At 49.4% G+C, this 13,091-nt stretch overlaps 1 protein-coding gene across 1 annotated transcript in view; it reads right to left on the minus strand.

Annotated features, from left to right (window-relative positions):
• Nucleotides 1–13,091, minus strand: part of Ago2 (argonaute RISC catalytic component 2) — an 86,687-nt gene that overhangs the window by 7,365 nt on the left and 66,231 nt on the right. The window contains exons 13-18 of the mRNA XM_031359314.1: nt 12,309–12,468; nt 9,158–9,248; nt 6,619–6,813; nt 4,549–4,683; nt 1,268–1,369; nt 3–146 (exon numbers count right to left, since the gene is read on the minus strand). Of these exons, the coding sequence (XP_031215174.1) occupies nt 3–146; nt 1,268–1,369; nt 4,549–4,683; nt 6,619–6,813; nt 9,158–9,248; nt 12,309–12,468 (827 nt within the window). The remainder of the gene's footprint in view (nt 1–2; nt 147–1,267; nt 1,370–4,548; nt 4,684–6,618; nt 6,814–9,157; nt 9,249–12,308; nt 12,469–13,091) is intronic.

Below are 13,091 nucleotides of genomic sequence, written 5' to 3' on the forward strand. Positions count from 1 at the left end.
GCATAGTAAGCTGGCGCAGGTATTGACACAGAGCGTGTACAGCGCACGTAGGTGTGACACAGCTGGTAGGTCAGAATCTGCAGCTCATCAGAAGAAAAACGATTGTCATCCCAAAGCACGTGGTAGTGGGAAGGACGGCTTGTCCCCTGAAAGAGATTAGAGGGCCGAGAAAGACTCACCATAAGACCTTTACCAAGAGCAAGCGTTCCTATTCAGGCATGCATGGTGGTGCATACCTGTGATCCTGGCACACACCTGTGATCCTAGCACTTGGGAAGCTTGAGGAGTCATCCATTCATTGCTCCCTCCTCCAACCAAGCCTTGTAGCATTAGTTTAGGCTGACCTGGAACTTACAGTCCTCCTGCCTCAGCTTCCTAGATTACTACACCCAGCTTGATGAGTAATATTAAATGTGGCCACAACTCAAGATAGCCAGCAGAGAGGTCTTTTAATGTTCCAGTATAGAGAACTGGTCAAAAAGTCTGAGGTGACTGATGGGTATGAAGGGTGTTTCACCCTATCATCAGAGGTGACATACATACGTTAAAAATCACATTACACACCACACCCCCTAAATATGCATTTGATGCAGCAATTAAAAAAAAAAACATTTTAGAAGGAGCTGAGCCAAAGACAATGCCCTCTGGGTATATTAGGTATTCTAAAACATTTTATCTATAATACCACACAAAAAAAATTTCCCATCAAAGCTATATATTAACATCCAGAAAGTGAGAGTTGAGAATATTTGATCTACTTCTCCCTCCAAAGTCTTCTGCAAGGGAAGGGTGGCATTCACCCAGCAAGAAACACTGCTGGCTCCTCCTTCCCCCAACTCTCTGCCACTAAATAACCAGTCTTCAAAGACCTCACTCTACTATTGGGAAGATGGCATAATGCTGCTAAAGAACATTCCAGTACTTCCTTGTCCTAGCATTTTATGGGTTGCGGGCATGCGGCTGAACATGCGCCCCTCTAGCCCCCACCACTGCGGCTTCCTGCAGTCCCACCTTTTAGCTCACTAGTTGCCAGCACAGAACACGCTGCATTCCTTGGCCTTGCCTGTCAAATCACTGGTCCTCATGCCTTGGTCTCACCACACCCACTTCTACACAGGTCCCCTTCCTATCTCTTCTGGACCCTAGGCGAGCACCCACCTTTCCTGGCCACAGAATGAGCTACAGCCCCATCTGTAGTCACAAAACATCCCAAATGTATAACACCACCACCAACATCCCAGTCAGTCAAAGGAGCCTCGCTCCTTACCTGGATGCCAGCGTGACTGCACAGGTAGAAGTCAAACTCAGTGGGGTGGGTGATCTTCGTGTCTACGGTTGTGCCTGCTGGAATGTTCCCACTCTTTCCAACCTGCAACAACACAGAGAGTTCATCATGTGTAGCAGGGTGGGTGGGCAGTGGCAGCAAGATGGCAGGAGCACCCATTTCTCAGTACAGATAATATATGGTAAGTACCAACGATGTTCGAAGCTTACCTTGAGCTAGGGTTAATGTTCACACTGCACCCAGATGCTATAGTCAAGCACGGTCTGTTTACTGAAGGATCTGCCTGAACAGGCTCCAATCGCATAGGCTAGGTTCCAATTCTCTATGTGGCTAAGGGTGAGACCAACTCCTTATGCCTCCACTTCTACCTAAGTGCTGGAAGTGAGGTGTACACTACCATGCTCAGCTTAAAATATTTCAACTAGAGAGAGGAGAGAGGAGAAGGGAGAGAGAGGGGGAGGAGGAGTGAGAGGAAGAGGAAGAGGGAAAGACCCCTCTGGGTATGGCTACTTTTTACTTTTCTTGCTAGCACAAGCAATAATGTCATAAATGCTTCTATTATATATTTATAGACAGGGTCTCACTTAGCCCAGACTGGACTAGAACTCACAGAGTGTTAAGACAATCCTCCTGCTTCAGTCTCCTGCTTGCCGGGATGACAGGCGTGTGTCACTGTCTCTTAGAATGCTCAGGGAGTTTCTTTTTCTCAGAGATGGACACAGAACTGTCAGTTTTGTGTTCCTGGCTGGTTATGGAGCTGTGTTCCCATCACCCGCACTTCCTCTTTAACAATACACCAGGGACTAAGTGCCACGCCCTTTGGTCAGTCCTATCCTTGTGGGCAGGGCCAGGGAAACAGATGGAGTTACAACTCAGACCCTCTGTTCTGGATTTCAGTGTCATGTCCCCAAATTTGTCCACATTTAGTGTTGTGATGTGTGTAATAACTCTTTTCTAAAACTGCACAAGCTTTTGTCCTTTTTCTGCTTTTCAAGAAAGGCCTCTGTTCTATACTCTAGGCTACCCCTGAACTTATGACTCTCCTGTCTTAGATACTTAGAAGCTAGGACTGCAGACCTGTGACATCACAGGTCTTAACAAAACATTATTCCTTGAAGAGTGGCTGAAACATGCCTGCAAACTAAACTCATAAAGTAACTGCGTAACTAGGAAGTGGGGAGGCAGGTCAGTGGTTAAGAGTACTTGCTGCTCTTGCAGAAGACTGAATGGGTCTCCAGACCCACATGTTTGCTCATTGCCATCCACAAGTCTAGTTTCAGGGTCCGAGGGACCTGCCTGATACTCTCTTCTGGCCATCATAAATCCAAAGCTGCTAAATAATATTCAGAGTACATAACTGTGTCTTTACTGTTCTCTGCCACATTCTGTGAGGATTCACAGCTGAAGGTCTGTGTGGGAAACCTGCCCATAAAGCTTTCTGGATCCTGAGACTTTTGGCATGGGCAGCTTTTAAAAAAGGATTTTTTTGGGTTTAGTTCCAGAGATGATTTTGTAAATATACCTAACTCCATAAGCATTTGTGGCACGTCTCAGACTTCACTGGCTAAGTGTCACTATCCAGGAAATTGATGCCGCCTGCTTCCCCAGAGCGTATCTTCTCCCTCCTCCTGGGCATCCAAGGAGGCAGATTTAATCTGCTTCCTCATTATTGCCTATTCTAGGGAGGAGAGCTGCCTCCAAGCAGTAATACCTCTAGCAACAGAGACACGGGGCTGCAAGGGGGCCCTTGCTTCAGGCGCCACAGCTTCCCTTCATGGTCTGCAGGGCCATTTCTCATTTTATAATGAATGCACTCAAGTCTCCAGGCTGATCTGGTATGAAACCATTTGGTTTTGTTCAGCTGCAAGTGCTCTGAAGTTTCCGTTCTATCTTTAATGCATGAGCAGCGGGCAGCGAAGTGAAAGTGTCAAGCTCAAGCATTCTTAAACTTCATTTGCACAATGATCAAAACATATGGTTTCTATGAGATCAGGGTCCTTCCACAGAACTCAGCACCTGCAGCTCAGCACCTGCAGCTCTTCTCGACACTCCCTCTCATCCCCACCATTTCAGGTTCCAACAGAGGTGTGTCACAACATCCACCTGTGACACTGTATTTGTCAATTTCCCTTTGAAATTCTGCAAGCTTTTGCTGTTGATTCCCCTCCCCCCCCCCTTTTACATCATTTTAGGATATACCACTGGGGACATTGGAGACCATAGCTACAGTATTTATTGTGAAGTGGTTTCTTTGTGGTAAGTTCTACCTCAGTCACTTCATAACACTTACAAACACTGGGCTACGCTGGAGGCCATTGGGCAGAGCTGAACTGCAGTGACCATCTTGCAACAGTGTGGTGATCCCAGGCCTGATGGGTCTGGACCCGCAGCGCTGAGTTCAAGGTCTGGTAGACACCTTGAGGTCTCCCAAGCCACTGCCTTTAACATGGACATGTGCCTCATTGTGCTGATAGAAGTACAGAACATATTTTTCTGGGTCTTGGGAGATGGCTCAGTCAGCACAGTGCTTGCCATGCCACGTAAGCACAAAGGCCTGAATTTAATCCCAAGAAGCCACATAAGAACACCAAGGGCGGTGGCACTCTTACAATTCCAGGGTTGCAAAGGTACAAACAGGATCCCTGGGGCTTGCTGGATGACACTTTGGGTTTGGTCTTCTGGTCTCTGCATGTGTACACCCATATACATGTACACACATGCCCAAGGACCCTTACCTTTCTCTGGATGGAGAGCACGAGATGTGTATGTTCCCAGAGTCAGCCATGCTCTGTGGAGAGCCTCAGGCTGGCTCTGTCCTCTCACACTGACTGCCCAATCCACCACCCTCAATGGCTGGTTTCTCTCAATTCTCTGCTCCTCCCAATTTTACTCCTCCTTCCTTTCTTTTTGAGGCAGGGTCTTGTACTTGTTTTGTAGCCATGGATGACCTAAATTCTCGATGCTGCTGTGCCTACCTCCTGTTACTTGGGTTACAGTTTATTCAAAGCTGGGGATCAAACCTGGGTCTTCGCACATGCTAGGTACTATCCTACCAACTAAACCAGACACCCCCAGCCCCACTGCCAGGAGTTCTGACTATTTATTTCTGAGCCACCTCTCCCATCATTTACCAGATAAATGACATTTTGAGCCTGGACCCTCCTCATCAAAGCTTTGCTAGAAACCCAAGCCTGGGTCCTCATGGAGGCGCACGTTTCAGAAGAGTCTCCCCAGACTGTGGCAGCCACAGGGCTATGACTCACCCGCTCGTTTTTGTCTGTGCAGAAGAGGCGTGTGTGGTGCCGCTTCTGCACCACGATGAACGTGATCCCTGGCTGGTAGTCCTTCTCCAGCTTTATGCAGGCCTCTCTGATGGCCAGGAGCTCGTGGTGGAGAACCTGCAGGACAAAGGCAGGTGGCAGATGCTTTTCCAGTTTGCCGGGACTGGGTCAGGTACACCACTCTGCCTTCTGACAGCTGGACTAGTTTCATTCTGTTACTGTGATATAAAGACTGACCCAAAGCAATTGGGAAGGAAAGGGGTTTAACTAGCTTACACTTCCAAACCATATCCCATCACCGAGGGAAGGGAGGGTAGGAACACAACAGAACACACGGAAGAAAAGTACTTGCTGGCTTGCTTAGCTAACTAGCTTGCTTGCTCTCATTTTTGTTTATTCTGACTAGCCTGTAACTCATTATGTAGACTAGAGTGCCCTGAATTCACAGATATATCTGCTTCTACCTCCTCAGTAGTGGGCATGCACCAATATAGCCACCTCAGCCAGCTTTCTCAGACAGCCCAGACCCACTTGTCTAGGAATGGTGCTGCCCAAGCAGACTAAACCTACATCACACAGCAATATGAGGATGTCCCACGGTCATCACACCAACAGGCCAATCTGAGTGAGAGAACTTCTTCATTGAGGTTCCCCTTTCCCAGGTAACTCTAGCTTCTCTGGATTTGATAGTAAAAATTATAGTCAAGATTTCATCTACATAGGGACTGAGTGCACACAGGTTCTAAAATTAGAAGGTACACAAAACTGCTTAGCTTGGAGTCCATAATGTTCTCAGTGCTCATAAGACAGCACCATGAAATGCACAGGCTTGGACAAGGCAGCCATGTGCTGCTTACTGAGAGGAAAGGAAAGACAAACGCTCGCCCGAGCCAGACCAGGACTCCCATCTGAGCTCCCATCTCAGCTCACATAGTCCCCCAGCAATGCCCCCGCCTCTGCCTGTCAACTATGGGTCCTGCACTGAAGGGCTCATGTGAAGTACAGAAATAGTGGCTTTTTGTTGTGGCAGGATAGTGTTTCTCCACCTTGCTCACTCTAGCCTCAAAGTCTTGGCTTAGATAATTTTTCCGCTCAAGTGTTCAGAGGGACTGCAGGTACACACTAAGACCGGGCTGTTCTTTTTCATCTTTTCATGTGTCTGTCTGCCCATCCATCCATCCGTCCATCCACACCCATTTCTGGGTCAAAGTCTTATTATTCTGCCCTGGCTGAACTCAGAGATCTGCCTGCCTCTGCCTCCTCAGTGCTAGGATTAAAGGCATGTGTATCACCCTTGGCTTCGCCCAGATTTAACAGTCTCAGTCCGTTTACAATGTGCAGACAGTTGAGCTGTGGGGATTCTGATATTCTCTGAGCAATGGAGCCGAGAATGACACAGGCCTGATCTTCCTACAAGGGAGAAGCACTGGGAAAGACTGGAAGCCCAGGAGGCCGGTCTGAGAGGCAATGGGGCTCTAGGTCATGGAAGTACATTGTGGAAGCTGTCACCACAGCTCTTGCAGAACACAGCAGTAGAGGCTTGGCCACAAAGAACTGAGGCAGACAGTGTATTCTATGGGCCATGAGTTTCTGTTCTGAAGAGGAAAAGTTGCAGCTTCTGCCCTAACTAGGAAGCAAACGAACATGTACTTTACTGCATGTCATCAGCCTGTGGTCTAGGCAAGTAAGTAGATTCTCAAGCACTTCTGATCTTAGAAATGCCCAGAGCAGGTAAAAATTTCCAGTCTGCCTTCACATTCCCTGGCCTGAGGTTCTATCCTCACCCAGGTCTCCACTGCCCAAGCTTATATCCAAAACTTCCCTCCTGCATTCCCCCACAATACTGAGCCTTTCTGTATATATGGTCAAGTGGCTGAGTTACCTGTAAAAAGAAAGCAACTGGGGGGTGCCTCTAGATTTTCAGGAGCAAGCACTTCTCCAAATTGCCATGGGCCCTGAAACCTTATAGGGCACAGACCACACCACCATCTCCCTTCCCCACTATGAGCAGCTGACTGACAGAGGCAAAGAGGATGGTGCAGAGCAGCCCACCTGCTGGAACTGGCCCTCGGAGACGCCATCTCTGTAGAAGATGATGCGGGTGGGCTTGAAGCGTGTCGATTTGTAGAACTGAATGAGCAGCTCTCGAACCATAGCAGCCAGGTCCTGGATGATCTCCTGTCGGTGCTGCTGCACGCGCACGGTGGCACAGTAGCGGTTGGGGTGTGCGTCCATGCTGCCCACAACCTGTGGGACATACAGTCAGTGGGAGACAAGGGCTCCAGGAGTCCCTCTTCGAGGGTCCAGCCAGAGACTGGCCTGTAAAAAAGCATCTTCTGCCAGTGTCCCTCACAGCAGAAAGTACTGCTAGGTACCTTCTCAAGATGGCATACTTGCCCCACGGTACACAAGAAAAAGGCAATACTGAGCCTTTCTGTGTATATGGTCAAGTGGCTGAGTTACCTGTAAAAAGAAAGCAACTGGGGGGTGCCTCTAGATTTTCAGGAGCAAGCACTTCTCCAAATTGCCATATGCCCACCAAAGATTTAGTATTCCCAGACTTAGATCCCTAGGAAGGTCACAGCCCCTTGAAGCAACTTGGCTGTTCAAGGGCTCATCTGAAGGAGCAACCAGAGAGCCAGAGTGCCATGATGCTGCTAGAGTTCTGAGGTCAGGGGACCAAAAGTAAATGGACAGCTATAGTGAAAGCCTGCCCGCTTCTGGGTTAGGGAACCCACTTCTTTCTACCTTGAAAGCATACAGGGGAAGAGCCCTGTGTTCCCAGGAAGCAGGTGGCCAGCTACTCCTCTAAGCCAGCTACTCCTCTGAGAAGCTTACACAGCACTCTCTAAGCCCTCCCAGATTCCTTGTTCAAGAAATACTTTAAGTTGGCATAAATAGTAATAAATCAACACAAACAGAGACCTGTTCTATTGATTGAGAATTGAGGACACCAGTAATAAACATAGATTTCTGTTCTTTAGAATTTGATAAGCCTGGCTCTGATCTTGGTTATCAACTCACCTACATCTGGTGTCAACTTAGACCAAAGCAGCTAGGTAAGCTTATGGGGGATTTTGCAGACAGGATCACCAAAGGTGGGAAAACCCACCAAAATCTGAGTCACACCTCATTTTGTTTTGTTTTGGTTTTTTGAGACAGGGTTCCTCTGGAACTCACTCTGTAGACCAGGCTGGACTCGAACTCAGAAATCTGCCTGCTTCTGCCTCCCAAGTGCACCACCACTGCCCAGTTTGAGTCACACTTCTTACTTAGTGGCAGCCTTCTACTTTTTGCCTGCTTGTTGTTGACAAGTTTGTCTATCCTGTTACTACAGGCAGGTTCCAACTTAAGACTGAAGACCAACAACTCTCTAGGAGTTCTCCTGGACTCTAGCACCAAACTGGGACCGCAGAGACATACAGCCTTGTGGACTGAACAACGACTAATTACTCTTGGCCTTTCTGTTTTAAGACTACATCCTCTAAGTCAACCTAATAAATTGTGTCTGTGTAACTAATACACTTGCCTCCGAAGCCTACAGACAGCATCACAACAATGACCCAGAGAAAACAAAGCCAACAATGATCAGGTAGAGCCCAAGACCTGGGCCAGACCCCAAGCACATTGGCTGTGCAGGTCTCTCCTGTCATCAGGAATCTTGACTCTGGATACCACCTGAAAGCCACACCCAAGAACTATGCACAGCACACATGATGCAAACGGGGTCTTATCCTACATCACACCCCATGCTCTACCCTCTAATACAGATTAAATAAAACAATGATGTTAAGTCTGGTTAGCACCTACTGTATGCCAGGCACTGAGCTGACTGCAGTACATGTGAAAAAGCCCAGAGAGATTAATTATAGGTGAGAAACAGTAGAGAATGGCTTGATGCTGAGGCTCAGCTGGGCATGAGGCTGGTACTGCCATACCAAATGAGGAGTTCTGGAGCCCACTTATCAAGGCTGAGCCCATCTACAGGCCACCGTGCACGGGGCCTTTTGGTCCCGTTCCCCAGGTGAGCACTTCTTTGAGGCACTTAGACAAATCAGTTGGAGAAACTGATTGTGCTGATGGGCACTTGTGAGGACAGGATCCATGGTTCAGATAAACGATCCAAAAGAGCTATTGTTTCCTTTCATATGTGCAACCGCCATGGCTCCAGAACCCTGTATTTCCTGACTAGAGGGGTGGTAAGAGGACACCCATTGCACTCTGCACTCCAGAGGGCCAAACCCCACTATAGAAGTCCATGCCTGGCCACTGTACCATGACAGGCCCGTCTTCTGACAGTGGAGGGAGTGGACACTGAGTGGTCGACCAAGGCTACCTTGACGGACACGGAGGAGCCAGAGGTAATGTTCCCATCAGATCAGCACAGACAGCAGGGTAGATGGCAGCCCACACACCTGTGACATCACCGTTGTCACCCCATCACCCATTTGCCTTTAGATCATGGTTAGACCAGCCAAGCAGGTGAGTGACTTCCATGTCTTTCTCCTCCACACATCACTGCAAACAGACCAGACACTCGAGGGGCAACATGACCCCAGCAGAGACGCCAGAGGACGGTGAGGACACTCACAGCAGCAATCGAAGGTTTCTTCCCATCCCCAGCTGGTGGGTGGGTGACATCGGCTCCCAGGAAGATGACAGGTTGCTGGAACACTGGAGGCCTACAAGAAAGTGGGTGTTTGAGGCCCAAGCTTCAGAGAATGCATGGATGTCTAACAACAGAAGCTATTCCTACCCAGCTCTGGGAGGCAACCCTAGCTCAAACATGGGCATTTTTAAAGAGATCTTTCTGCCTCTACCTCAGTGCCAGGATGACAGGCATGTACCACCAAACCCATCTGGTTTAGGCTGGCCTTGAACCCAGGACCTTATATATGCTATGCAAGTACTTTACCAAGTGAGAGACCTCCCAGCCCTCAACAGAATCTTTACCCTTAAACACACACAGAAAGCCTACTGGATTAAACAATGATGTGTGTTATGCACTTGAGAAAGAGCCCAAGAAGGCGGGACTGGGAGCTGAGTATGCAGCTGGCCTGGTTGGGTACTGGGGGTTGCCTTGTTCAAGACCTTCTACCTCCATAGGGTTACCCCAGGATCTGCCCTGCCCTGAGATCAACTTGTTCTGTTGTGGGGAGGGTCTGCCAGAGCCCAGGAGTTTGAGTAGCATCCTGGGTCTTAACCACAGGATACATTCCCAACTCCCAGCACCCTGGCCATCTTCTTCCATGGCCATCATTTCTGGCTGAGACCTTCAGGCGGAATGCTGACCATCTGAATGGTGGCATGTGTGGTGAGGGAAGGGGAGGTAGGGAAAATGATAGCTCTTCACACAGCACCCACAAGACCAGCAGGCTTGTCTCGACTCCTACATTGTAGGGGCCAGGCCTATCATACACCGTTCACAACCAGGAGCAGCTACATCTTTATGGTGACTGCTCTTCTAGAGGTACACAGAGAGGCTTGGTGGTACACCTCCCACACCCGTCTGACACCAGCAACCTTTGTGACTGCTACTTATGGCCAGAGAGGGCATGCAACATGGCCATCAGAAAGGGGTTTACCCATCCTGCCTGCCTTCCCGTGATTTTCTTTTCCCCTCTCCCCTTTATTTTGAGACATAGTCTCATGTATTTCAGACTGGTCGTAGACTTCCAGTCCCACTGCCACGACCTTTCAAATGCTGAGATCATAAGACTATGCCTCCACACTTTGTGCCAAAAGAAACCTGATTATTCTAAAGGTGGCCTGAGACTATCACAAAGAACCAAAAGACAATTTGACACTGTTGGCAAGGAGAGATGGCCAGAAGGGCATCTTTGTCCTTAAGTGTGTGGAGTCCAGACAATATTCTCTGTGTGAGACCCTAGATCATGAGCAACCATGATACCAGCTGAATGCCACATCTCTGTGAGGTGACTTCACATTTGTGTCAAGTGTGGCACACTTAGAGGGAGTGTTTCTATTGCCCATTGTCATCTCCCAATCAAAGTCAGGCACAATGGAGACGTGCGTGTGTGTGTGTGCGTGCGTGCGTGTGTATGAGTGTGTGTGTGAGTGACAACAGCAGGATTTCTCCTTGGCACTCATTTAGGATATAACCATGTAAGAAAGAAAATGCTTCCTAGGAGTTAAAAGCATGTGCATTTACGTGCCTTTTCCAGGGAGAGGAGGGCAAGTGGTCCTTTAATCTCCATTGTGGTTGCAACCACCACCAGGGCCCTGCACCCAGCCTCAGACTTAGGTCATCTGTGGCACTGTGGTCCTGCTAACCACTTGAGGTGCCTATGCCCCTTGGCCTTGCTCTCCTCTGCTGAAGGTGAGATGAGAGGTACCCCCACAGATCCTGATTACTTCCCTGACACCACCAGGCCACCAGGTACAGCTGTGCAGCAGCTGTATTTCTACACGTGGGTGGATGTGACTCACTTGCCACAAGCAAGGCACACCTGCGCTTGGCTTCCTCTCATCTGGAGCCCAGCAAAGCTTCCTTCCCATGAGCCCAGGCTGCTGGTGCCTCCCAGGCTTCTCTAACTCAACTCATGCTGCCATGGCAACAAGATTCCCCTTTCAAGGTCTCCAGTGACTTCCCTATCACTGGGTCCAATAATCAGGCCACACAGTGTGGCTCATTGGCATTTTGTGATGCAAGACACACTTCCTTGGGCACCATGACTCAGGTGCCTTCCCTCCCTGCCTTCCCTTTCTGTCTATTACAAGTGTCCCTGAACCTTGGGCACGGGGCTAAGATCTCCTTGCCGTTCACTCAAGGATGCTCATCCAGTCTCATGATTCCTGTGCTCTGACATTGAGCTTTCCCAGAGCTCAGCTTCCCAGCCCAAGTCACTCCCCCTTCAGGAGGGCCCTGTCTTTGACACTAACTAGACCAAGAGCATGAGACAACTGCCTTCCTCCCTTTAATCTCTCCAATCTAGTCCACCTGTCCTCATCTCCAAAACATTGGGGTTCCTCATCATGCTAGTCCCCAACTTCAGCCTAGGGTGGCCCAGCACAAGAGGACTCCCAAGTCTGCGCTGCCTGGAGCCACAGGCAGTCCCAACAGCATAGGCCTGCCCCTCATTCTCAGTTTCTATAGACAGTTTCCTCAGCCAAAGCTACTATTCTGCTCACTCTTTTGTCCACTGTTCAAAAAAGGGACAAGCAGTAATTTGAACCTTGTCCGCTAACACCTAGGGTAGCAGACTGACCATGGGAAGCACCCAAAGAAGACACAGTTCCACATCCCCATCCCTTAGCCCTATGGGGCACGTTGACAGCCAGCACTTGGCCTAAGTCCTGGCCTAGACATGGGACTCATCAATAGTGGCTTCTATAGGCAATTTTCAGCCCCAAAGTACTTTGATTCTAGCAGTAAGCTACCAGCCCTGGGTAACCAGAGTGGGAAACACTGGAGTCTACACTGCAGTAAAGCTCCAGGGACCAGCTGACAAGTCTGTGGAAGCCCATTTCCTGCCCTGTCCTGAGGCCGCTTACTTTCCTGACTCTTCAGTGGAGATTGCTGGCCCTGTCACAAGGAGCAGGGTGACAATGGCTTCGCACCAACTTTCAACTATTAGGGAATCCACCCCTAGCAGTCACCCACCCCTGATGCCCCTGGTTCTGAGGGGCCCGAGACTTAATGCCCACATAAACTACCTGTGAGCACCTCTCCACTGACCACTTAAGCCAGCTGGTGTATGTGCAGGGTGTGACCACCTCACCTGCCCTGTGGCAGCAGGATGTTGTTGACACCTCCCAGTTTGACATTGATCTTTAAGCAGAGATTGGATAGGGTCTGTGGCGTGGTCCTCTGCACGTTCTTCATCTGGACGCACTGTGTAGCCATCCCCAGCACCGTGTCTCCTACACGCTTGACTTCCGCTGTGGAGCAGAGGCGCACATGTCACAACTCCCAAACAGAAGCAGTTGTCTTCTGCCCCCATTTGGACTGCATTGGTGCAGTGTTCAGCCATGGCAGCTGCCTGAAGTCAGCCTATGGAAGATGCTGGCAGACGGAGGGGCAGGGCTCCTGGCTGAATCCTGATTTAGCACTGCCAGGCACCTGTCTCTGTCTCCCTCAGGATGGGAATCTGGAAGGACATCTCATAGCAGCCATTTGTGATCCTGGGCCCGGGTGTGTGTGTGTATGTATGTGAGCAGAAGCCGGCTATAACCAAGGCTTCATCACTCCTCAGCAGAAATGACACCTCATGTTAAGCAAATGCCTGGGTAGCTAAAAATAAAACCACAGGCCTCCTCAAAACCCTTGGCAAACACAGAACTTCAAAGTGCCGTGGGGATCCACACTCGTCCATCCCCAGATTCCTTCCTGAAGCAGCTGGTCATTGCTCTTAGGACTGTTCTAGAAACTAAACACCACTGCCATGAGAAAGCCTTCTTTGAACTTAGAGGGGAAAGCACGGCTGTCGTGGGTCTGTGGTCTGCCCATGATTAGATAGGACAGATCCCTACCAGCAACAACCACCAGGAAGCCCAGTTGCTTT

The sequence above is a fragment of the Mastomys coucha genome, unplaced genomic scaffold, assembly GCF_008632895.1.
Source record: "Mastomys coucha isolate ucsf_1 unplaced genomic scaffold, UCSF_Mcou_1 pScaffold11, whole genome shotgun sequence".
Taxonomy (NCBI): domain Eukaryota; kingdom Metazoa; phylum Chordata; class Mammalia; order Rodentia; family Muridae; genus Mastomys; species Mastomys coucha.